Source organism: Acanthochromis polyacanthus, chromosome 16 (genome assembly GCF_021347895.1).
Source record: "Acanthochromis polyacanthus isolate Apoly-LR-REF ecotype Palm Island chromosome 16, KAUST_Apoly_ChrSc, whole genome shotgun sequence".
In the NCBI taxonomy this organism is placed as follows: Eukaryota; Metazoa; Chordata; class Actinopteri; family Pomacentridae; genus Acanthochromis; species Acanthochromis polyacanthus.
The window spans coordinates 30,313,822-30,337,665 of NC_067128.1; the positions used below are offsets into that span (position 1 = coordinate 30,313,822).

At 40.7% G+C, this 23,844-nt stretch overlaps 1 protein-coding gene across 2 annotated transcripts in view; it reads right to left on the reverse strand.

The window, feature by feature from the left end:
* LOC110949664 (gamma-aminobutyric acid receptor subunit rho-2-like) overlaps positions 1 to 18,936 on the reverse strand; it is a 32,541-nt gene extending 13,605 nt beyond the window's left edge. Inside the window, exons 1-6 of one of the 2 annotated variants that reach the window (XM_051960880.1) lie at positions 18,464 to 18,936; positions 15,137 to 15,243; positions 8,329 to 8,396; positions 1,835 to 2,058; positions 1,662 to 1,744; positions 381 to 521 (exon numbers count right to left, since the gene is read on the reverse strand). In XM_051960880.1, coding sequence (XP_051816840.1) covers positions 381 to 521; positions 1,662 to 1,744; positions 1,835 to 2,058; positions 8,329 to 8,396; positions 15,137 to 15,243; positions 18,464 to 18,585 — 745 coding nt within the window. In that variant the 5' untranslated portion in view covers positions 18,586 to 18,936. The remainder of the gene's footprint in view (positions 1 to 380; positions 522 to 1,661; positions 1,745 to 1,834; positions 2,059 to 8,328; positions 8,397 to 15,136; positions 15,244 to 18,463) is intronic. The other variant, XM_022191825.2, reaches the window with a different exon arrangement.
* Between the last annotated feature and the right edge of the window lie 4,908 nt (positions 18,937 to 23,844).

The following is a 23,844-nucleotide window of genomic DNA, read 5'->3' on the forward strand; positions in this document are numbered from 1 at the left end:
TGTTAAACTCCCCATGTGTTCTCCAACTAAATTTGTCTGTACGCCGATTAAGCACGAATTCACTCAGGAATATCTACCATGTAGTGATTATGTCAACTGAAATATTAATGGTGTTCAAAGTAGATGTTGACATTGGGCCCCTTGACAATACAGCGCCTCAAAATTAACTGTAAATGAATTAACTGGATTAAGGAACTGCCAAATTCAGTTTGTATTTATCAGTTGATAAAATTTCTCCAAACTAATTCCCATGCCTCAGGTCTTTGTGGCCCTTAAGAGCAATCCCCAATTTTGCCCAGCGGACATCCAGCCTTACAAAAAAAATAATAAATAAGAAAATTATTTAAAAGTTGCATTCAGAGTTTGCTTTGCCTCTTGACCTGTGCTGCTGTAGAAAGCCAGTCTGGAGGTAGTGTGGAACTTCTGAATGAGGAACTGAGACAGCGAAATCCTGTCATCGGTGCTCAGAGACTCATCACCGCTTTTCCAGTAGAGCATCAGGTCCTCGTCGGTGTAGGCATCTGAAGGAAAGAAAGCAGGAATGTGGAAAGGAAAGTGGAGAGGTGCATTAGTTTCAGTGTCAGCAGCTGGATCTGTGGTTAGAAAACACTCAGTGATCAGTTTAATCTCAAATAAGAGCAAAGCAAATAAAGGGCAGTTACTAATAAAGGCCAGCTGAATAAATGTATCAAAAGTTTGGGGTCACCCAGGCAATTTCATGTTTTCCAAGAAAATTCACACTTTTTTCATGTGCTAGCATAATCGTACAAGGGTTTCTAATCATCAATGAGCCTTTCAACACGATTAGCTAACACAATGTAGCATTAGAACACAGGAGTCATGATACCCCTATGTAGATATTTCATTAAAAAATCAGTTGTTTCCAGCCAAAATAGTCATTTACCACATTACAATGTTTCGACTGGATTTATGATTAATTTAATGGTATCTTCATTGAAAAAAAAATCTTTAAAAAAGGACATTTCTAAGTGACCCCAAACTTTTGAATGGTAGTGTAGGTTTAACCCATACATGGGCATCTATGTCTAGGATGTGTTGCCATAATTTCTGTTGTTTCTATTTGTTAACAAGTCATTACAAATATTCCAGTCTACTTATTTGTTTTTGAGAGATATTTAGTTACTGTCAGTGAATCTGTGGAGGAGGAGTTGAGTTGAACATCTTAATTTTTGTGGACAGTAGTATAAGGCTTTATTGTATACAGATATGCCCCAAAATGGAAGTTACACCCCTTGTTTCCAGGTGAGGCTGAGAGCGTTTTAACAACATTACAATACATTTTCAAGAACAACTTGTAAACATGAAGAAAGACAGGACAACTAAAATATTAAATTCTAACATAAGCCCTTTCAAGGCCTGCTTCTGCCAGCAGCTGATGCATGGAAAGGCTGTGACTGCTTAGCAAAGACATCTGTAATATGAAGCAACAGCCGCTTCAGTGAAAGCATGATGAAATTACATGCTGTTGTTATGCACCAGTTTCTTGCTGATGAATCACAGTTTGGTGCTTCTCGGCAGGGAGGTGTTGGTGAGGCAACATGCTGCCAAAACGCTGTGGGCCTTTTCTGAATTTGCAGCACATTATTTCCACTGTCTTCCTGGTGAAAGAGTGTTCGATATCGGTGCGTGCGAATACTTACAGCTCTCCAGCTCTAGCGTGCACGTCTGCGAGTCCAGAGGGAAGCGACTGAAGTCCATGTTGCAAGCAGCAGTAACTGTAACCCTGAGGAAACAAAAGCAGAGTGTAAACCTCACCAGCTCCACACAGGCTGCACCGGGGTCCTGCCAAGTCTTATTTGCTTCTCGTCGTCACCTCAGGCTGTAGAGAACATGACCGTCAGGGAAGACCCTCAGCATGATGTTGTCAGTGGTGGTGTCGTGGATGAAGGACCTCTTGGAGTGGACAAAGAAGACGTCGGGCACCCAGATTTTCTTCACCAGGCGCCCGTCAAAGGTCATGCTCTTGTTGGTGGCGCTCGGGAAGGCCAGCCTCTCGTCCTTCCAGTAGTGCCTCAGATACAGGGTCATGGTAAAGTCCTGAGGGAGCAGGGGGAGGGGGGGACAGATGCAGAAACAGCCTCTGGATTAAGTCTCACTACGACGACTCTACTTGCATCTGATTTATTGAATTCCTCTGGGATTACAGCGCTCTGGCCCATGGTCGCTGGATTATTGAGGTTGTTTATGACTAAACATACACAGTCATAAGAAGTGCTGAACATATGTTAACTAAGCATGGTCCGCAGCGTCCATTGGTCTTAGCTTACCCTTGTCTTCTCGCCTCCTGCCTCCCTGTTGCTATGCAGGCAGGAGTGGTCCTGAGCCTGCACTGCTCCCCTTTGCCACTGATCATCATCCTCTATCCTAGTCTCCACGCGGCATTACGTAAGACCAGATCAGTTTGGAATAATGGCTGCTGCAACACATTGTACTCTTGGCACCTACCATAAAAGTACCTTTGATGTTGCATAAGACGAGTTCAGGGGCATGTCTCTCCAATGAGTAATAACTGTAATGTGTTTGCTAATGAGAGATTATTTCAAGTGTATAGATCTGAAGTCTGTATCCTTGAATGTCATCAGTGTGTGGTATTTATAAATACAAATGTACTAGTTAATTAACACTTTGAATTGTATTTCGATGACTCCTTTGAAAGTATAAATAGCACTGGCTTTCTCTTGCAAATAAAAAGTTACATGTTTATTAGGAACAAAGCGGCACATTTTCCAAAGTCACTGTGTTTTGGTTTTGTTTCCACAACTTGTTCTGACGCTAGCAGCAGGTTATTGCTATCTATTTTTAGCAAAAATTGGTGTGACGTTACTCAACCAATTTTACCTTCATACACTCCCTACTGGTGCAATTGTTTTAGTATTTGTCATTATTTTGTAATGAAGAAAAACAAAAAAAAGCTAAATAAGCAATAAAACCACTTGTATTTTTTTTTAACTTGATCTACTATGCTATAGTTGAACATTAATTATTACCCCATTATTGCCTCAAAACAAAGAGGGAAATTACCAAATAAACCGAGATACACTCAGATGTTTTGATCATTACGGTGGCTAGTATTAGCTGCTAGCAAACCTAAGAAACTACTGTGCAGCTGGCATTGCTGAGCTACATTGTGCTATCACTGTGCTACATTTTAGCATTTATCATTATCTCATAACTACCACCAAATCAGCAATAAAACCCACTCAGATAGCTAACAATAACTAATAACGAGCAAACTTCAACTATAATTGAATATACAGTTTTCTGACTTTGTGACTAAAACAGAGGCCACCGTGGGCTATTATTAGCCAATGTTAGCAAAACTTACACAGATATTGTTATGTAAAGACACATTAATGACTCTTCTCAACCTATCTTGTGGCTGTATGTCATTTTAGCAACACAGACTTGTTTTAAAGGTGCTCAAAAATATTCACAACCATAGAACATTGCTAGATCACCAGCATTTCAGATTAAAGTAAAGGGCGTATCCCAGCATTCTTCATGTTCCCTTTACAGCCAGAAATGAGCCACCGAGTGCACAATGACAACAATAACAACAAAATCCAGGCCCGGCAATCAAACTGAATTGCTGTTATGAGTTGTTGTCAACTCAGTTAACATTTTTTTCCCCCAATTTGCAACTGCTCAATACTGGCTAATGTGTGAAGTTGATTTTTGAGGCTTTGGAGGCAGAGACAGCGGCTGATGTCTTTTGATTGATCGCTTTCAACACCGACAGCCTCTGGTCTGTCTTCAACTCTCTTTGATTTATTTGTTTAAATCACTGAGCATGTTTTGCTTGAGAACCTAAAAAGATGAAGACTGATCAGAAAGTTCAGAGTTAGGATGTCATGTGAGAAAACACTATCAGCAGCAGGAAATCTTTTATGATATGTCAAACACTATTTGCGATGGGCGCCGATTTTCTTACACTTGAACTTCAATTTTTCCATTTTGAGGAAGGGGAAAAAGTCACATGTGGCCAAATCTGGTGTTTTTGGTGAGTTGGGAACAAGGACTTTGTTGTTGTACCCAAAAAAACCTAATGTTTTACTGCCACGCTATGACCGGACGCCATAGGCGTCAGTTTAGAGGGGGACGGTGGGGATGTGCCCCCCCCCCCACTTTTTGTCAGGGGTCATTTTGTCTCCAACACATTCAAATTCTTCACATGTAAGCCGTTGTAAACCCAGTTATTTTCAGCAGTATAGAAAATTCCGACGCTCCTGAACGCACCATCCGCACTCGGCCGAGAGTTGCACAGACATGCAGCACACCTTCGTGAGGTTAAAAAAAACTGTGCAGATGCTAAATTTGCACCCGTGCCAAGTGGAAGCTCCGACCAGAGGCGTGCAGGGGCAAAATTTTGGCCCGGGAGAATTAGTACTATAGCGGCCCACAGACCCCTCTACCAGCATATACCGATAGCTCAACAGGTTGAGCCTCTGCCTTTGGTGCGGTGGTTGTGAGTTTGAGCCCAGCTTGTGGCATTTTGCCGCCGTTCTTCAACATTTTCGACAGAGTGCTGTGGTCTCCACCCCCCCCACTTTTAAAAACAAACTGACGCCCTTGCCGGACGCACAGCGTTCTCAAGCACTCATGTTAGCATGTGATGTTTACTACATTTTGTTTTGTCACTATTATCCCTCTGTGTTTCATAAGCAATGGAAACCAACATTTTGGCACATTAAGATATAATTTTTCATTTTCCTTTGAAGGGTGTACCTTTTGTTACTCTAGCTGTGGAGGTCTGCATCGTGTTGGATGGACAACCAACCAAAAAATAAAAAAAACGAAAAAAACAATTAGAAGAGCAAAGTCTGTTTCCAAAGTCTGAAAAGTCAACTTCACAATGAAGCAAATGCTGAGCAGATCCCAGCAAATAATAAACACTGGAGCCGAAACACTCGCTCTTCTGTTCACACGTGCTCTTTTCTGGGCCCCTATCACACGCATGCACCTTGTTTTCATAACGTAATAAAGTAATTAAACACTACAGGGCTTCTTATCACCAGATTGTATGTGCAGACCTAAACCGCCAACAAACTGATCCTTTTAACAAGTACTGTGTGTGTATCCAAAGCCTGATAGATACTCTGAGCCAAATTTTGTCTATCATAACACACCAGTGAGCCACACTGTTGCTTTCGGCGACTGCGTGTAAAGAGGCTGCACCACACGAACACATCGGAGTGTATTTTGTCCCAGCGCCACCACATGACATTGATGTGACTGAAAATAAAACAGTTGCAGCCCTGTGCACATGCAGCCTCAGCACCACAGTCTTCCTCCTACTATACATACACACACACACACACACACACACACACACACACACACACACACACACACACACACACACACACACACACACACACACACACACACACACACACACACACACACGTATCACAAATAAATCTGCATATTTCAGCACTTTTTCTCACAGACTGTACAATTACAGGGTGCTACATTTCCTCTGAGGTTTTCCCATACAATAATGTAAGGGAATATCATTTCCATCCTGGTTATGGGTCTTTATTAAGCATAATAAAAAGGTGGAAACAGCCACCATACTCTCATTTTAGCTTTTTGATGATGATTGCACGTATAAACTTTTTAATTTAGTTAGTTCAGCTCAACTTGTTTTAAATTAGTTTATGAACAGCTTTCACAAACCATAAAATAGCCTCTGAAAGAACTGACTTGCTAATACGAGAATTAAAATTGCAGACAGAAAAGTTTACTCAGGCTTCCTCCATTTGATTTACTTCACCAATTTCAACACCCTTTCCAAGAAACGTCATATTTCCACCTGCTTGAGTAGTATTCACTGTTTATTGGTGCAAAAAGTGATTAAATTGAGCCTTTTTAAGAAAATATTAATCATTTGAGAGTTAACGCTGATGTCTTTAATAGGAACCAAAGGGCTTGATTCCTAGATCACACATTTGGTTTGGTCTTTTCATTGGACTGGCTGACAAAATGAAACCTCATGTTTGCTCAACCCGCCGACTTTAAAACGAAACAGCAAAGCGAAATTGCCGTGTGACCGTTCAGCATCCCGCAGCTTTGCAAAGTGACATAATGTTATTTGGAGTATCCATCGTCTGGAATCATTCATCTTTCCTCCCCTTCTGTTCCAAAACAATTAAATACACAACCCTGGATTCCAAATTAAATGTAATCCTCAGCTGTCCTTGCAAACTGGAGCTTACACAACATCAGGACGACTGTTTGGGATCCAGTTTACGGTTCCAGAACAGAAGGTTGATTTAATTACATTACTCAACGTTGCATTCAGTCTGACTTTGAGCAAAATAAACAATTCCCGCCGCTGAGCTTTCGTAATCAAGCTCTGATTATCCAACTGAAAACTACAGCTAAATGACTAAAAGGACACCCTCGTGGCATTTTAAAGGAATCCCTCCAACTCCGGTGGCACAACACAGATATCTCATACAAGATCAAGAGATTTCTGAATAAAACTGTATTTGTGCAGGGATCTCGTGTGCCCAGGAAGTTAGACAGAGGACACAAGTGTTATCACAGTGCTACTCGTGTCCTTTCTCATGCTAAGAATGTTCCCTTAATGGATCATTAGCTGCTTTGTCTGAGTAGAGATTCTCCCCCATGTGTTGAAGCACAGGAAGTTAATTTGTTAACTTCCACAGACACAAACGGTCCCAGACTCACTGCCACCAGTCACGTAATCCATGGGACTGGTATCATTAATAATGACATTATGCTTCTACTTCTTTCATAATCTCATTACTTTCAGTTAGTGTTGATCAAATATTAAGTTAGAGAGACAGAATAATCCAAGTAATCCTCTTTTTTCCCCACCCTGACTGACTTTTAATTGCTGCTATTTTCAGTCTTTGCAGCAGATCCGAGTTGGAGTTTTCACTAGATGGCTCAAAAGAACTCTTTTTCGAAAGAATTACTCTCTCTGGAATGATTGGGGTGATATTGGAGGTGAGTCCATTTGCACAGAAAATAACTGAAAAAGCTAAAAAAGTGCTTTTCACTGAGGAAACTTTTCTGAACCGTTTTTCACATGGTGCAACCCTGGCAAAGAAATCCACAATAGTTTTTTGGCTTGGACTGTATTCAGATTTGGCTTTTAACTCATCATGCAGAGCTTTGCAAAGATGCCACTTAATTTCTGATTTAAATGGTCTAACAAATTGGTTGTGTTGCCTTGGCAACAATTGTAAGGCACTGCTGACAGAGTACCTGCTTTGTGTTAACACCATCTTTCCTGTCGACAAAGTACTTCCATACAACTGGAGAGAGGTGTATGATTACGGCCAAAACGAGATTCATGATTATTTTGATCAATTGAGATTACAATTAGACTGATTATCACAGTTATTCACTGATTTTAAAGACTTTTTATTGCATTTTCACACAAAGGAAACACTGCGCTCATTTTCCGTGCTGTGCTACCTTCCTAGTAATGCACAAATCTGTATCAAAAAATACTTGAAATAAGGTTCTTCTTCACCAGACTTCAGTGCATCATGTAGAGGTAAAAACATAAATAAAAGTGGATCCAAACCACCCTATTTGCTAAATAACTGCTTCTCAATAATCACTGCAATTGGCCTAATTTATTTCAACACCTCTCTCACAGGCTACATTGAAGGTTGTTATCTGGCTGCAACACTGTACACACAGAAGCTTCTAGTCTCCATGGTTTGTGACTAAAAGTTACTTTGAAAAGAGTGAAATAAGGTGTCGTAAAGTCAGATGTACTCAAGCCGAAACCAAGTGGCTTTTTTTTTAATGAGCTGTTTTCTGAGATGGAAGCACATCTAAGCTGTCAACTTCACAGTCAATCATGTTCATTTAACTGCAGGAAACGAATATCGTGATTTATTCCCCAATAATTGTGCAGCTCTACAACTGAGGTTGTGTTTCTTTTTTGCAACCAAATCTGTCTCTTCAGTGTTTCTCTCCTGTCCCTTACTCGTTTTGCTGGGCACACTCGGAGCCCACATATCAGCAAACTTCATGACTTATAAAGAAGTTAACATCTAACAAAAATAAAAAAACACACACACAAAGTACCCAAGAACTTGTCAATTTGAGACTTCTCATTGGGAATTGTTGAGTTTTCTTTTCCCATCAAGCACCCAAAAAGTTGTAACGTGATGTGTCGGAGTTAATTTACTGCTGTTACATTTCATTTCCAGCGATGCGATTATTGCCCATGTATACGTACTTCTTAATGTTGATGCTGAAACAATATATCGTGCAGTCTAACTGTTAACTTGCACTCAATGCACCGGGTTCACTTACCATGTCCACCTCAGATATGCTGTCCAGACTCTCCACCTGAACATCCACTCCGACAGGGACAGCGGGTCCTGCAGAGAAACAAACAGAATCGAGTTGGCACTCATATTTTTCTCTGTTGTTGAGTTGTTTGGAAAAAAAATTTAAAGAAAAAAGTCTCAAAACTCTACTGTGTGTTCTGCTGTTTATGCAAAGACAGACTTTATTCTTTATATTATAATTGGTTGCATTCACAATTGGCACATCCTCGTCTTGCAAGAAAATTAAAAACAGCAAAACCTTCCTCTCCACACACACACACACACACACACACACACACACACACACACACACACACACACACACACACACACACACACACACACACACACACACACACACACGCAAGGTGGAACGAAAGTTCACTCATATTAAAGCCTCTGGGCTCTCTGACTAGAAAAAATTATCAGTTGTGACTTTTGTTAGTTCTCAAAGTCCTTGGGCTACAAGCTTGAAGACAACAAACACACCTCCACACATTTTTTTCTACTTAGAAATGAATAATGATAAAAAAAAAGTGAATTTAAATTCCACTCGTTTGTGTCTTATAGCAATATGTTCCCTCATATATATTCCTCTGTGGGTGGATAGCTGCTATTTCTGCTGTTCTATTTTCTCCATCATTTGCATTACATCCTTTGGTTGACAATTTTCACATCATCTCACTTGTCCAATCATCTTTCTGCTTCCGTCCCCTGAGTCAGTCAGTCCCCGTTCTTTAAATATCAGTGCAATTCTGCAATTCTGTCTTTCAGACCCACTATTGCACAACTCTCCTCTGCTCTATACCACCTTGTCCAAGGAGTCTCAAACAAAACGATCAAAATATCATTCATTTTGCAAACTCTGCTCCACCACCATCTCTATCTCCTTCCTTCATTTTGTACTACTCTTTGTGAAGCTGCCTCTGATCACCACTTTGTACAGAATTCACATTTGATTTCTGATATAGTGGAAGATCTGAGGCAGCAGTAACATGAAAACAGTGCTGCAAACAGCAACACGACCATTAATCTGAGGGTGGTGTTAGTACCAATTTATCCAATATTCACTCTGTTTTAGCTCTGTTTTTGGTCTCCACCAACTCCTTGGAAAAGCATTTGCCTCTTCAGCTGCTAAATGTTCCACTTTGCTCACCAGCACATGTCTAATTGGGTCTATCTGCTGTTTGCTGCTGAGCAGATAGTGCAAAGTGGGTAGTTTTGTAGCCTTTTTGTTCTGAAAATAGCTGCCTGCTGTAGCCAAAAACGACACTGTGAGAGGACTGACAGTGAAGCTGTGTGCTGGACAGATAACCAATAGTTATAATTCTCAAGAGACACTTCTGATGTTTGATATTGATGATAATAATGAGAATTTTCTCACTTTGGCGGCATTTTCCACACAGTTTTTGTCAGAAGAATATTAACAAACTAAGGACAGTTGTGTAAAAATGTTATTTGATTTCAAAATAATCTGACGTCAAGTCTGATAGTCATTCAGCTCATCCTGTCACACATGCACTCCTAAAATAACAGGATGGGGTATCCTGCTAAGCCATAACTGATAGCTCCAATCATTCCACATGGGAAGTGGCATCAAACAGAGCCCAGCATTCACGTATTTGTGGACGTGCTGTTGTTCAGCTGATTGAGAGGATTAAATTTAAGGTCAGTTTGGGATTTACAGGGATATGAGGAAAAGTATCCTAGTAGCCTTATCATCAATAGCAAAACAAATTCACACACCCTTCTGTCATTTGTGTATTAAAGTCACATTGGCTGCAGTAGTATTGTTAATCTGTGCAGCAGTAAGGGTGCCAGGCTTACATAACTGGTGGCACAGCAAAGCTGCTACCTAGAAGAGGGGATATTAACTCGTGCCCAGTTCCAGCTGTCAGCAGAGTGTCCTCCCTACTCTTACTCACACCATATGCCAGGTATCACGTGCCAGACTCGGAAGAGCCCGAGTTTCTGCGGACATGACCCCTCAGCGGACATAACACCAGACACCTGCTGAGAAAAAAGCCTCAACCAGCGGTGCTTCTGGAGTGCCTCATCTCTCTCTCTGCAGCTGGGCAGCAGGAGGCCACAGCCGAACCTTATACAGCAGTGGTACAAAAAAAAAGAGGGATATAAAGCTTGGTATGCTGTCTAAATTACAGGGTTTGGAAGCTCCAAACGTCACACTGAGGCTGGAAAAGTGTATTCAGACGCTACAGTCGGGCACAGATGAAATGTCCTGCATGCGGTTTTGCCAGAAGATTTCCTTTTGCTGTTTTGAGCTGACAGCATCAACAAATTATTCAACGTCACTGATTATCAGATGAGATCCATGAATGCGTCACAGCGATGCTTGGCTTCATAACTCCTGTTAGCCCTTGTAGCCCTCAGTAGCACTTCCGTGTGGGCTGCTTTCAAATGGGGCATGAAGCAAAAAGAAGTGCGTCAGACAGTGTTCTCCCCCTCTGACCTTACAGTCCCACAAACATGTGCACCGCTGAGCATCGGCATCACAGCGGAACAAAGGCTATACATCAAAGTTAAAATTCTGAGCAGCCTGTTTTTGGGCAAACGGAGCAAGCGATTTGATATTTTCAGGGTTCTGCTTTTTGGGAGCTTCACTAAACAAAAAAAATGTTCATTTATTAGCAAATATTACTCTTAAAAATGGAATTATCATCAAAGCACAGGAGTAAAACAAAAGCACATAATCCATATGCATTCACAAGGTGACAAGAAAATATTCATTTGTTATGTATGGGGATTTAACCAACTATTGAATTTGTTTAATCAGGTCTATTATTTGAGTCAATAAGTACATGGATTGTCTTTCTCTCTGATGGAAAATAAATAATAATGTCTCCAATTAAGAAAGCTACATGTGTAGGCTGCATGATGATTAGTAATCTAACAAACACAAAGTCTTTTGCAGGTGTGCAGCCTGAAATTAGAGGAATATCTCACCAGAGGAGGGGCTTTCCAGGGATTTTGCTGGTGCTTTTTGTGACAAGTGATTTGTGAGCTCTCCCTCTTTTCTGTATGACTGCATGCTAATCTAATTGAACTTTATTTCTCAGCATCCAGAAGTATTTTAAAGGGTCACTTTGACCAAATTAATTCATTAAGAAAGCCTGAAGGAAAAATAAGCGACACTATGCTCATCCTCCGTCCACCCTGAATCCTACAGCTCTCTGCATCCAGTCTTCCAGTGAAGTCATTATTACAACACACTTCACTGGGATGTCTCAGCATATCATTGCCCATTTTTTCCAGCAGTTCTCCTATGCTGGAATGCTGCTTTTGTTGATTCACTTATGGCAATCTCGTTGCACATTTTATGAAGTACACCCTCCAAACCCCAAACCCCCTTGGAAGTGATGTCACGTGTTTAAAAATCGCTAGAATAACATAATTTATCGGACTCAGAAACTGTTGAAATTGAAAAAAAAATGAACAGATTATCAGCTTTCTGATGGTCCTAATACGAACTTATGTGTGACTTAAAGTTCCATCTGGAAAAACAGTCAAATTTAAGCTTAGGATATTTAATTAAAAACCACATTATTCTACATGTCCCATTTGAAAACTACCAAAAATAGACCTTTGCCCTAACCACATTCTGCTAAAAACTAAAACATCTGCAGTCCTCAGAGCAACCAAAATGCCATTAGTGACCTAGCAGCAGCCAACAATCAAAAAATTTAAAATTCAAGGATTTTTCACCTGAACTGAGCCAAGCTGCAGGTTTTCATTTACACGGAGCAAAGAAGAGACATTGAGAGAGTGCAGGTTTTTTTTCTCCCACTTTTGTAAAACAAACACAAGAAATTCAACTTGGATTTCTTTAAATGAGTTACAGCAGTACAACTGTGTTATGCTGCACAAAAGACATCTTTAGTTCTCACTGCCTCAAGCCATGGTTGTGATGTTTACTTTATATTCCAGTGACAAATGAGCCCACAGTGAGTAAAAATGTGACAGGAACAAAAAACACTACTTGGAGTTCAGAGGGTTAATTTATATAGGGATGCCTTTTTTTGCAAGCAAAGGTCTTATAGAAAGATTAGGTAAGAACCATCCCATAAAGGCTATGGAGTTCTGAGACTGTGATCTCTCGCAAATACACTCAAACGAATTTGTAACAAGATAAAACCCCACAAACCAATTTGTACAATTGAACATGGAGTTTTTTTTGGTTTGTTTTAAGCCTTTAAGATTTTAGAAGTCTGCCTCCACCATAAAACAACTGGATGAATGGAATTTGTGTAGTGCTCAGAGAACTAAAAGTTAGCTTTTTAATGTCATAAACCGTGCTAACCACTTCCTCGATTTACAAACTTCTATATTAGGAGCAGCTGAATGCCATAAAAAATCCTGTTGTGTCAATACACGGTTAAATAAAAGAATGTTGAATCTATTTAGCTGTCTAGTTTCCACTATATCAAAGACAGATAACATAATGGAATTTTATTCAACTTGTGCATTGCCCTGTTCTCATTCAGTCGATTCACACACTGTTACACTTTATCATGTTGTTCTGCCAAACTCCACAAGTAAAGAAGCTCTGATTGTTGTGTTTTTAGGGGTGCATATCTGGAACATATCATATATGCACACTGATGGTAGTTTTTGTAGAAATGCATGCAAGTTTGTTGTCTCTGTGCAATGCGTGTCTGTCATGAAGCATGATCAGGATTTACGGGTGTGACAGCAAAATGCCTGAGTGCAGGGGTCGGCAATTACTTCTGATCACGAGCTAACATTTTAGCGTAGCTCACTGGTGGACCAACTTCCAGATACAAGCATGTGTTTTGTCAATTGACTTTCCTTAAATCTGTTCAGCTGATTCATAAAACTGAAAGAAACACCCAAATACAAAACAGCTGATCCCTAACCATAAGTTCAACTTGTAAATTATACATTAAACAGTTTCTAAACATAGTCAAAAACTCCAATTACAGCTGCCCTCTGCATGGAGCTTCAAGTCTCACAGACTGACTGTCCTCATCTAATTTCTACAGATGTGTCAAGAACACAGGGAGAAACCCCCCCTCATGCCTTCCATGCTGGACAGACTCAGTTCATGGATTAGTGACTGTAAATCCACTGTTGGTTCACCCTGACTAGATTAGACAGCTAGGCGTGCACACTACAGATGCTAAGGCCAGAAAGAAATCCCAGTTACGGGACGCGTTCGGCGGAGGGTTCCGAGAATTGCGTGGGTGAAATAAGGGGAAAACACGCTCTCTTTAATGCAAATGTGACTAATGCCTGACAGGTCTATCCACCCTGAGGCAGACAGGGAGGAGGAGCCCCATAAATAGATGTACTCAGGAAATCACAAACTTGATGTGATGACAAATATTCTGTCCAAACAACTGTCTGCTCCTCGTGAGCTATTGGGGAACCGCCCAACAGGAGCAATTCAGGTGCTCTAATTAGGACGACAGGAGCATAATTACATTCACAGCTCCTCCTGCACACAACTGATGACAATCCTCATCCACTGTTGCTCTCTGAGACACAAGCAGAAGAATCCTAGCTAAAAAAAAAAACACAGACTTTCTTTTCAATATCTTTGTTCTTTGGAATAATGGATCACAACAAAACAGTTTATTGTGTCCTTGTTTTTGTCTGATTCCGGAATTTTAACAGGCGCCGTTCTCGATATCTATCCCCCAGCACACAGGAAGTGGCCATGTAAGAGGCTTTCATTAGTAACACTGCAGTCGCTGTGCTTTGAAGCCAGGAGGAACCACGGCAGCTGCTGCACTATCACAGTTCTTCCTCAGCCAAATGATGGTGCGGCAGCCTCACAGGCGGCAGCAGGGCGCTAACAGCGGCTTTTGATGATGTTTGAATAAGACGATCACATTCTTCTTCTGCTGCTGCGGAATCCGCCGAACAAAAGCTGACAAATGCAAGACAAAAAGTCACCCTCAGTGGGATCCACACTCCCATCTGTGGCTGCAACTGTAGTCACAGAGGAGCATGAAATTCACTGTGGGACATTTCATTTAGCTCACCACCTCCTCCTGTGCTTAAACAGGGAACGTTTATGCTAAATACCAGGGAACGGGACTCTTCAGTGCAACAAATAAGCTTCTTATTTTTAATTGCCTACCCAAAAATCCCAGGAGCAGTGCCATTGTCCTGACATTCAGCCTGAGAGCAAGGACACCCAAAACACTCCAAAGTTGACTTTTGCCTCTGACTGATCAATGTCAGTGCTGGAAAATTGGAACAATCAGACATGGTTTCAAAAACGTCTGGCAGAGAAGTCAGCCAATTTTAAAAGATAATTCTGAAGCAACAGAGGAGATGAGAGCAAAGTATTTCTCTCAGGTGCAGGAGGATGACCTCTGCTCCCCTCTATGTCACTGTGTATTTACGATATAATAGAACCTGCTGACAGAAATTGGTTGAAGTTGCTACTTTTTCTTCTTTAGCTCCAGACTACAAGCTCCATTTCTCGCTTATTTCTGTGCTCTTAAAGGTTTGGCAGCAGAGCGGAGAAGAAGACAGGTGGGGAAAATAAACCTGACTCTGCTTTTCTACTCAGTGTGGCATCAACATTCACTTCACACTCTGGTTCAACAGAGGGTGAATGGTGACGCGCTAATAGCCGACAGGCTGAGCCAATGTCAGCGGACTTCTGAGCTCAAACATCTAACGGCTCACATCGGTGTGTGTGTGATCTCTCAGAAAACACACTTCTTTGGAGGCCCAAGAACTATGAACACAAAGTCTCACGCCGTTCTCAACATCATCGCGCAGTGCAAGCCGCTTACCTGCAAACGCCGGCCTCATGGTGAAGTCATGTTCGTCGATGCGCAGCAGATGGCTGGTCTTCACCTTTCTGGTTTTGGTTCCATCTGAGACCTTCTTCGCCAGAGGGCTGATGACATACAGAGAGAAGAAAAGTTTCAACTTTGATCAAGCATGCCACAAAACAACAGTCAGGTGTCCAAATTAGACAACTTCTAATCATTCCTTTGATCTACGGCGGTCATTAGGAGATCCCTCAACAATGAACTTTCAACAGAAGTGATGAGAGACAAAATCAACAGCTCTCATTTGGAAAAACTCATTACAAGTTTGTATGAAGCTAAGACACTGATGTGTCAAGGCTGATTATCTGGGAACAATGGTGTGTGCAACAGATAGATGAGATGGTAGATGCGTTGGATGTGGGATAAATGTGCAGGTGTAAAGACCTGAGTGACTCTGACAAGAGCCAAGTCCATGGCTCAGTGGGTTGGCAGCATGTGAAAGAGCAGGAGATATTAGGCATGGGTTGTCATCATGTTTTCTCTGAGCAATGTGTGAGGCTTCATTGGGCTGAGTTAGACACATCAGGTGGATATCTTCCAAAACAAAAACAGACTAAAAAGCTTGGTTTCTTGGAGACTGTCCATTGTGTCTGAGTGTTAAAGCATTACATCTCAGTTCAGATATTTTTGGACCATATGAGAACTGTGCATTTTACGCCCCATCACTTACATTTAAACTGCTCGGTGAAGGAATCTCTTAATATCCACTATGGAGAAAAGGAAGGATGACAGCAAGCAAAATGTGTGACAAGTTCCACATGAACAACTCACTATTGTCATAAGACAGACTCAGAGGATTGGAAATCTATCCTTTAAAGTGCAAATTAAGTTTGGTCAAATTGAATAAAACACATTCTACAGTTTTCTTCTTGTCAACAAACATGAAAAGATCAAAAACAATAATGTGTTATTCCCTCTCTCGATACTTCTGATACTCGATGATTCAAAAGATCTGCATTACATCAAGTATTGTGTTTTTTTTTTTTTTTTATTCTACCCCCAACAATATATTTTTCAGTTCAAACTTTAGGATGAAGTCAGGTAAAACTGTTAAAAAGCAGACGGAGGAGGGTGGGGCAGATGGATGGGTCAACAAAATATTGGATTTGATTCCAACCAATAGCCAGTGTTGTTGTTTTTTAAAGCTTGATCACAGTTGTTTCCTAACCTGAGCCACATCTTTATTAACCTAATGCTGCAGTGTTATGAACCAAGTTACAAAGTATTAAAACTTTTAATTTGAAGGACTTACTGAGACACATATGGGCATAATGGGACCTACTGTTTCCTGTGCCAACATTCACATTGTTTCTTGACACATGTGAACTCTTCAGAAAAACAACCACAAATTCTGGCTTTTCTTTTCCATCCTCCCTCCATACCACTTCCTACATTTGCACTGACTGTTGACTGACACTGAATGCATGTGGTATCCAATACGAACTCCTCTCCTTGGATGCTGGACTTAACTCTTCTGTCTTTGATTCTAAGCTCCAAACCCACTGATTCCCACAGAAGACATAAATCTTTAAAAACACCTACCTCACAAATACAGAGTTTCATTTGAAAAATACTAAAACACCCCCACAATGTAGTTTTTAACAAACAAAAAGGAGGAAATGGCTCATGTGTTGGCGACTATAATCAGTGGCAGATTAATCCATACTGCTCTTTAGTGAGTATTTCAGGCAGCAGTATGGTGAATGTGGGACTGAGTCAAAATAAACTACAACGCGTGTGTTCATGGTAATGAGGGAACATGTCATCCGGGGCAACAGAGTGACTCACTGATGTGTGCTTAATAGCTATTTGACAACAATGGAGCTCTGTGACACAAAGGAATACGATAAATTGGGCTTTGCAGACACAGCACTTAGTAGAATATGCTCATTGATGGTTTGTGCACGAGATTTCTTGAGAATAAGGATAATATTTATGGACGTATGCTTCATATCTAGGAGAGTGGAAAGAGGGCCGGCATAAGCAATCTAAGATTCCCTTCTGAATTTCATCTTGTACTTTTGCTGCACATCCTAACAAGTTTGTGTCTCCGTGATTATAATTGCACATTCTAGGTCAGAAAATTGGTCGAGCAGTAAAAAGAAAACTAAAACCTTGTGTTCAATTATCTGCTTAAACAATCAGTTGATTAAGATGAACAATCAGCAGCAAATCAACTCTCTGGTTGCAGCTTCTCGAAAAAGAACTTTTGCTTGTCTTTATAGTCTTTTGTGACCATAAATTACAGATCTTTCGAGTTTGGATTGGGGGTGAGAAAACATCAGCTTCATTGGTTAGTTTCAGCTCTGGGGAATTTGGAGACACAATAAGTCATCTGTGATTTTTCAGTCTTACTATGCAGAGCCGATGTTTGAAAAAGAAAATCTGCCTGGTTCAGTTTATTAAGTAAAGAGATGAAATCCAAATTTCGCCAGCTCTACAAATTAGTGTAACCACAACACAGCTGAAGCTGCTGCGGTTTAAAATGACACAAGGGTCAAGTCAAGTCAAGTCACATTTATTTATATAGCACATTTCATACGACAAGCGCAGACTCAATGTGCTTAAGAACAAATAATTAAATAACAAAATAAAACAAACAGTTTTACAAGGTATTAAGATATAATATTAAAAGAAAAATAAAAACAATAATAATAAGGGTGACAATTAGGCTAAAATACCAGTCAAACTACTGGCTGAAGGTAAATTCATAATATTCCCAATCTCCTTCTGACATTCACAGAAACCCTGAAATAGCATCAGGCACGCTGTATGTCGAGGAATGCATATTCTTTGCTGCAGATGCACGCAGAGCCGATCGATGCGCTCTGGCTGCTTTTTACGCACAGTTTGGTTCCGTCAATCCGCCTAATTCCAAGAAATTTAGAGTGTGACTGCAGTGTGATGGGTTCGCATTAGCTACCACTGATGAATGAATAGACTGCGAATTTGGTAGGAATAAGTTTAGTCGCGGAAAAATGCATGTAAATGTCAACATTCTGGGTGTTCTTGGAAAATTTAGTAGAGCCAAAATCAGCAAAGGGGCTACCTCGCCCCGAATTTTCCCATTTCTTCTACACTGACATTTATTTTAGCTGCTCTCCAGGGGTTTGGTGTTAAACTGATATAAGTGGTAATTGCACAGTGTACGTGCGTAAAGGTGAGTTGGAAGAAGGATGGATGAGGCTCAGGTGGTCTTCCTTGCTTTGCTGCTGGGTGTTTTTCCTGCTCACATCTCTGGAGGTCAAATCTACCTTAATGCCAGTGGAAAAAAAGACTACTTACTTTCCAGGCTTGTGAGTCTCCGCCGGCGCGGACCACCGCTTTTTCCTACTTTTGTGCTTCCGGCACTCCACGATTACGATCAAACACAAAAGTAAAAGCAGGAACCGGGCGTAGCACGGCATGGTGACTTCAAAAGTCCGGCAGAGAGTCGATCAGCGACGCCTTCGGTCCGCCTGCTGCAAGACGCACTGTGCGCGGAACCATCTTCCTGGTCCGAGGCGGGAGGAAGAGTGTTGAGGGGTCGAGGGGACTGTGGCGAACAAGTGCTCCGGCTGCTTTGCGGAGAGAGAAACGGGATGGCGAAGTCTGATAAGCGCTCTGATTGGTCTTCAGACTCCAGAGGGGGCTCAGGAGCTCGCAGCATCAGCACCACTCTCGGCGCGCCGCAGAAAAAAAATCAAATAAACAAACATAAAAAAACAAAAAGAAAAAGATAACACGTCCCCCCTGACGCATCAGGAGGCAGGGACAGCGCTGACAGAAGGCAGTTAGTCCTCAGCGGACAGAAAAGAAAGAAAAAACAGGAGGAACATGCGGGGTTTAACCTGTGATGTGCGGTGCATAGAGGGGCTCTGTGGGTTGCCATGGGTACACGCGCTGAGCGCGACAGGCAAAGTCTCTCTAAAGCCATGTTTGAATCAAATATAATTCGATGAAGAGTATGTCTGTGATTGATACATAACAGGGTCTGATCTGTGCTGACAACCTTCTGCTCAAAATGTGGCAGCTGATGACTGCCAAACAGCTGTGCTCTCTCCTGTGAATCAACATCAAATGTAGGACTAGTGGAGTTAGGCTGCCACTGAAGGCGAATATCTATGCATGGAGCAATCTTTTGAATAAATACATTAAAGGGGGATTCATTTACATTCTACAGTATTAAAATATGCACAGAAATTCCCAAACTATAGCTTGTATTACCTCGCTATGGTGTAATTTGACTTCCTCTGATATTTCTGCTCCACACTTTAAATTGGGAAGCATCCAATAATACCACTGCTGCAGATATCCTGCTGTGAGACTGAAAACAGAGGGGGGAACAACAGAATTAAACAGTTAAAGTGACAGAAGTACATTTTGACTTCAGAAATCAGTTGTTTTTGAGCAGCAAACTGATAAAACCTATTTTAGACAGCTATTATATTATTTATGAAGGCTTTAACACGTGATCGGAATGACAAATAAACAGACCCAGAGGTAATTTATTATTATTATTATTCATACTTTTGTAAAAAAAAAAAAAAAAAAACATTCATAAAACATTTGGTGTGTGCCTTGGAAAACTGGGGCCTAAGAATGTCTATGAATGGTTTGAATTATTAAAGTCCCTGGAAGTGATTGATTAAAACCCTAAGAACACGTCTGTGCAACTAAACTACACATTTGGATTATTTTTCTATTTTTCTATCCCTTTCCTGCCTGAAAATGGCCTAGATGTAACTCTAAGAGTAATTTGTCCATGCATGTTCAAACCAAAACTAATAACGATAGAGAAAACCCCACCAAGTAAACAAGGATGGGTTCTACACTGCCTGTCCAAAAAAAGTCGCACACTAACAAACACATTCGCTGTGGTATCGTTTTGATAAGCTTCTGCAATGCCACAGCACTTATTTCTGTCCAGAGTTGCCTTAATTTTCTACCAAGATCTTATATTGATGATGGGAGAATCAGACCACTGTGCAAAGTCTTCTCCAGAACATCCCAAAGATTCTCAGTGGGGCTGAGATCTGGACTCTGTGGAGGACAATCCATGTGTGAAAACGAAGTCTCATGCTCCCTGATCCACTCATTCTCAATATGAGCCCCATGAATCCTGCCATCGTCATCTTGGAACATGTCCATGTCATCAGGGAAGAAAAACTCCACTGATGGAACGACCTGGTCATTCAGTATATTCAGGGAGTCAGCTGACCTCATTCTTTGGGATCATAATGTTGCTGAACCTGACCAACCCCAGATCATAACCCTAACCCCCACAAACTTGTAGACACTAACCATGATGAGTTCATCACTTCATCAGCCTCTCTTCTTACCCTGATGAGCCCATCACTTTAGAACAGGATAAATCTGGACTCATCACACCACATGACCTTCTCTCATTGCTCCAGAGTCCAATCTTTATGCTCTGTAGCAAATTGAAGCCTTTTTTTCCTGAATAGTCTCACTGATCAGTGGTTTTCTTAGAGCTACACAGCTGTTTCGTCCCAATCCTTTGAGTTTCCTTCACATTGTGCATGTGGAAATGCTTTCACTATTAAAATAGCCGCGAATTCACCGGTTGATTTCCTATGATCATCTTGTTCTTTGAAGATGATGGTTCTCCACTATCCTTCAGGTTTTAATAATGTGTTGGACAGTACTTAATATGATTTTAGTTGTTTCATAGATCTCATTACTTGTTTTCTTTGCTTGATGCAGGTCAATAATTTGACCCTTCTGAAACAGATTAACATCCTTTCGACCACAGAATATGTCTTCTGACATGGTTAATTAAGAAATGAGAAGCTCCTCCCCGCATCAGCTAAGGTTAAATAAGTTGTTGCTGCTGAAACGTATTTATCACTATTCAATGGAAAGCTCTTACCTATTTGCTTAGTTAAATGCAGGTGGCGGCTCTTTTTTGGACAGGCAGTGTATATGCTTGTTAAGGATGAAACCGTAGAAATCTGAATTTGAGTTTTTCAGTTTTTCATTGGTAAACTGAAATTTAAAGCTAGAAATGTTCAACCATGACGTTGACTGGTCATTTTGCTTATGATGTGTCTTCCAGCATAAAAACATACAGCACATGAGCAAGGTAACAAGATAAAAAAAAAAAAAGAACAAACACAACTTTCACGATGTAGTGAAGATGAATATCCAGGTATGAAAAATAAATGTGTCAGAACTGAGAGATCTGGCCCACTTTAACCCCTGGGAACTCACAGTCACATGTTCCTGCTGCAGCTTCAAATCATCCACAGGGCTGCTCCGAAAAATGGGATCTACTGTTATTATTCCTACTGTTGAAAAGTAACAAGAATGTCCTCACATCTCAGGAATCTGAACGCTGTGGCGGCTTCAGGGTTTGTCAACATCCTCATCTTTTTTTCAGTGCGGGACAGCGTGAGGGCATCTTCTGAAGCTGACGAATGGCTCAGATGTCCACATCTGTCCCGCTCTCGGGCTTCTGTTTGCTGCAGCTGCCTGCAGTCTGGGTAGGATAGTTCTTGGGAGATGTGAAACTGCATTTAGAATCCGGTGGAATAACACTGTTCTTAATCTGACTGCATTTATAGAATCACTCTCGATTTACTACGTAATTTGCCAAATTCACTTTTCTAACTGAGGACACAGTGTGCTCCTCTGAAGAAAGAACATCGTCCATTTCAGATTTCTGACCTTCACCCTCCATTATACGGTTAACAGCTTCCAACTTTACAGTAGTCTCTGTGGATGTTGAACACTCTGTTCCCACATCCCACAAAGCAGTTTTCATCTGAGATTTTAAAAAAAAAGACCTTATACTGTCAAAAATATATTCAACAATAAAAGAAATATTTCCCTTTTTTAAATGAAGGTTTAGAAATTTTGCTGCCAGCTAACCCAAATAATGGAGGAATTTGATAAAAGCTTCTCTACCTTAATTTGATGCCTTTTGATGGCAATTATTTAGGAACTAAGAATTGCTCAAGCTGCATTCTGCAAGCCTTTAAATGCTGTTAAAGGAATGCAAAGGAAAAAAGCTACAAAAGAAAATGCTTCTCTTCATCTAGAGCTATTCTAATCTGTTTGAAGGAAAGAACAAGTGAGTTTAAAGACGACTGAGACGATATATTTAAAGATATAAAGGTTTTAGGGCAAATATGAATCAGGTCCCAAGTCTATGAAAACAAGAGCGAGTCTGCAGATCATCAACATAAGCGCGAATCTCTTCAAAGCAAGTCTGAAGCCAAAATCAACTCTCAAGCTCTGATGTGTGAGATTTTGTGGTGATATTTAATTTGCAAAAGCAGAAAACAAGCTGCTTCTTTGACATTCCCTCTTTCTTTCACTGTGTGGTTTAGGGTTTTGAATGAACAAATAGATTGACAGTACATGGTGTCTGTGTTTTATAGCATCAACATGTTAGCATTTAACTGAAAAAGGAACTGTTCCCTCAACAAAATCCAACTTTTCTCCATCTTAACAATTGAGGAGTGAATTTAAATGTCAGACTTAGTTTGTCATGTCGAAAAACCCGCTTTATTCTTCTTTTCAGCTTTATTGCTTGACGCCGTGGGTCTGGTTGATGCTACGTCTTGGCGTCCACAGTTTATTATTGGACTGCTAGAGCTGTGCCAAAAGGTGATTATTTGCTAAAAAGTGGCTGGAAAAATTATTTCACCTCCTCTGTGCAATGGATTGTAACCAATCCAGCTGTTCAGCCGTTCTAAAAACTCTACAATGCAGTGTTCTACTTGCCAAAAACTATGGCAGCCCCTACATTTTGACTGAAGTGTTATTAATGCATGAAATTGACTTTATTTCATTCATGTGGATCGCGTTTTTGGGACTATAGCCTGTAGAAGAATTACAAAAGAGATAATTTTTTAGTTTTTATACACAACCCATCTGTAAATCTTGTTATTCACAGTTTAAGCAGAGATACGACACATACCAAACACACCAATATTGCATATAATCACCATAAATGTCAGGCTAATTATGCTATAAACTGTAAACCTTTCCTTAGTCGCAACTACTTGGTTTCAAGCAGTGTTTAAAATTCACAAGGCTTCACTATTGACGAGAACATAAAGTTGTGTGTATTTGCATGCTATATGTGTTTGATTGAGGGAAAAGCGGCTGTATATGTACATAATCTAGGCAAAACAGCTTTAGCAAGAAGCACACAGTGATTTATTTTGGCACGACATCAGCTCTCACCTGCAACAAAGTTAAGCTCGCCCACTCCTGCAAGATTTGTGTTCCCAGAATCCCACTGCAGCTGTCTTACAATGATGCCTTAGTGTAGCCTCACAGAGCCGCAAACAACAGAGTAAAGTCTCAGATGTGTTGAGACATCAACTAGCGAAATCGACAGAGCACACGGAGAATTTAAAAAAAATGAAACCCCTGGCATAAAAGAAAGACGCTGAGATGCATGCAGCTAATTTCCGTTCCTCAAAGTTGCTACAGTCACAGTTTGCTTGAATCCTGCCAGGTGTTTGGGATTAGTCACATCTGTCAGAAAATGCGACATGACAGGAGTATCGGGTTGTATTTTATTACAACATTAGGACCTGGCAATTACCCGACCCATCATTAGGACTATTTAAAAAGTAACAGCTATGCTACATATCCCCCGTTGGATGTGTAATGAGAATGAGACATTATAAAACCCGACACACAGAATA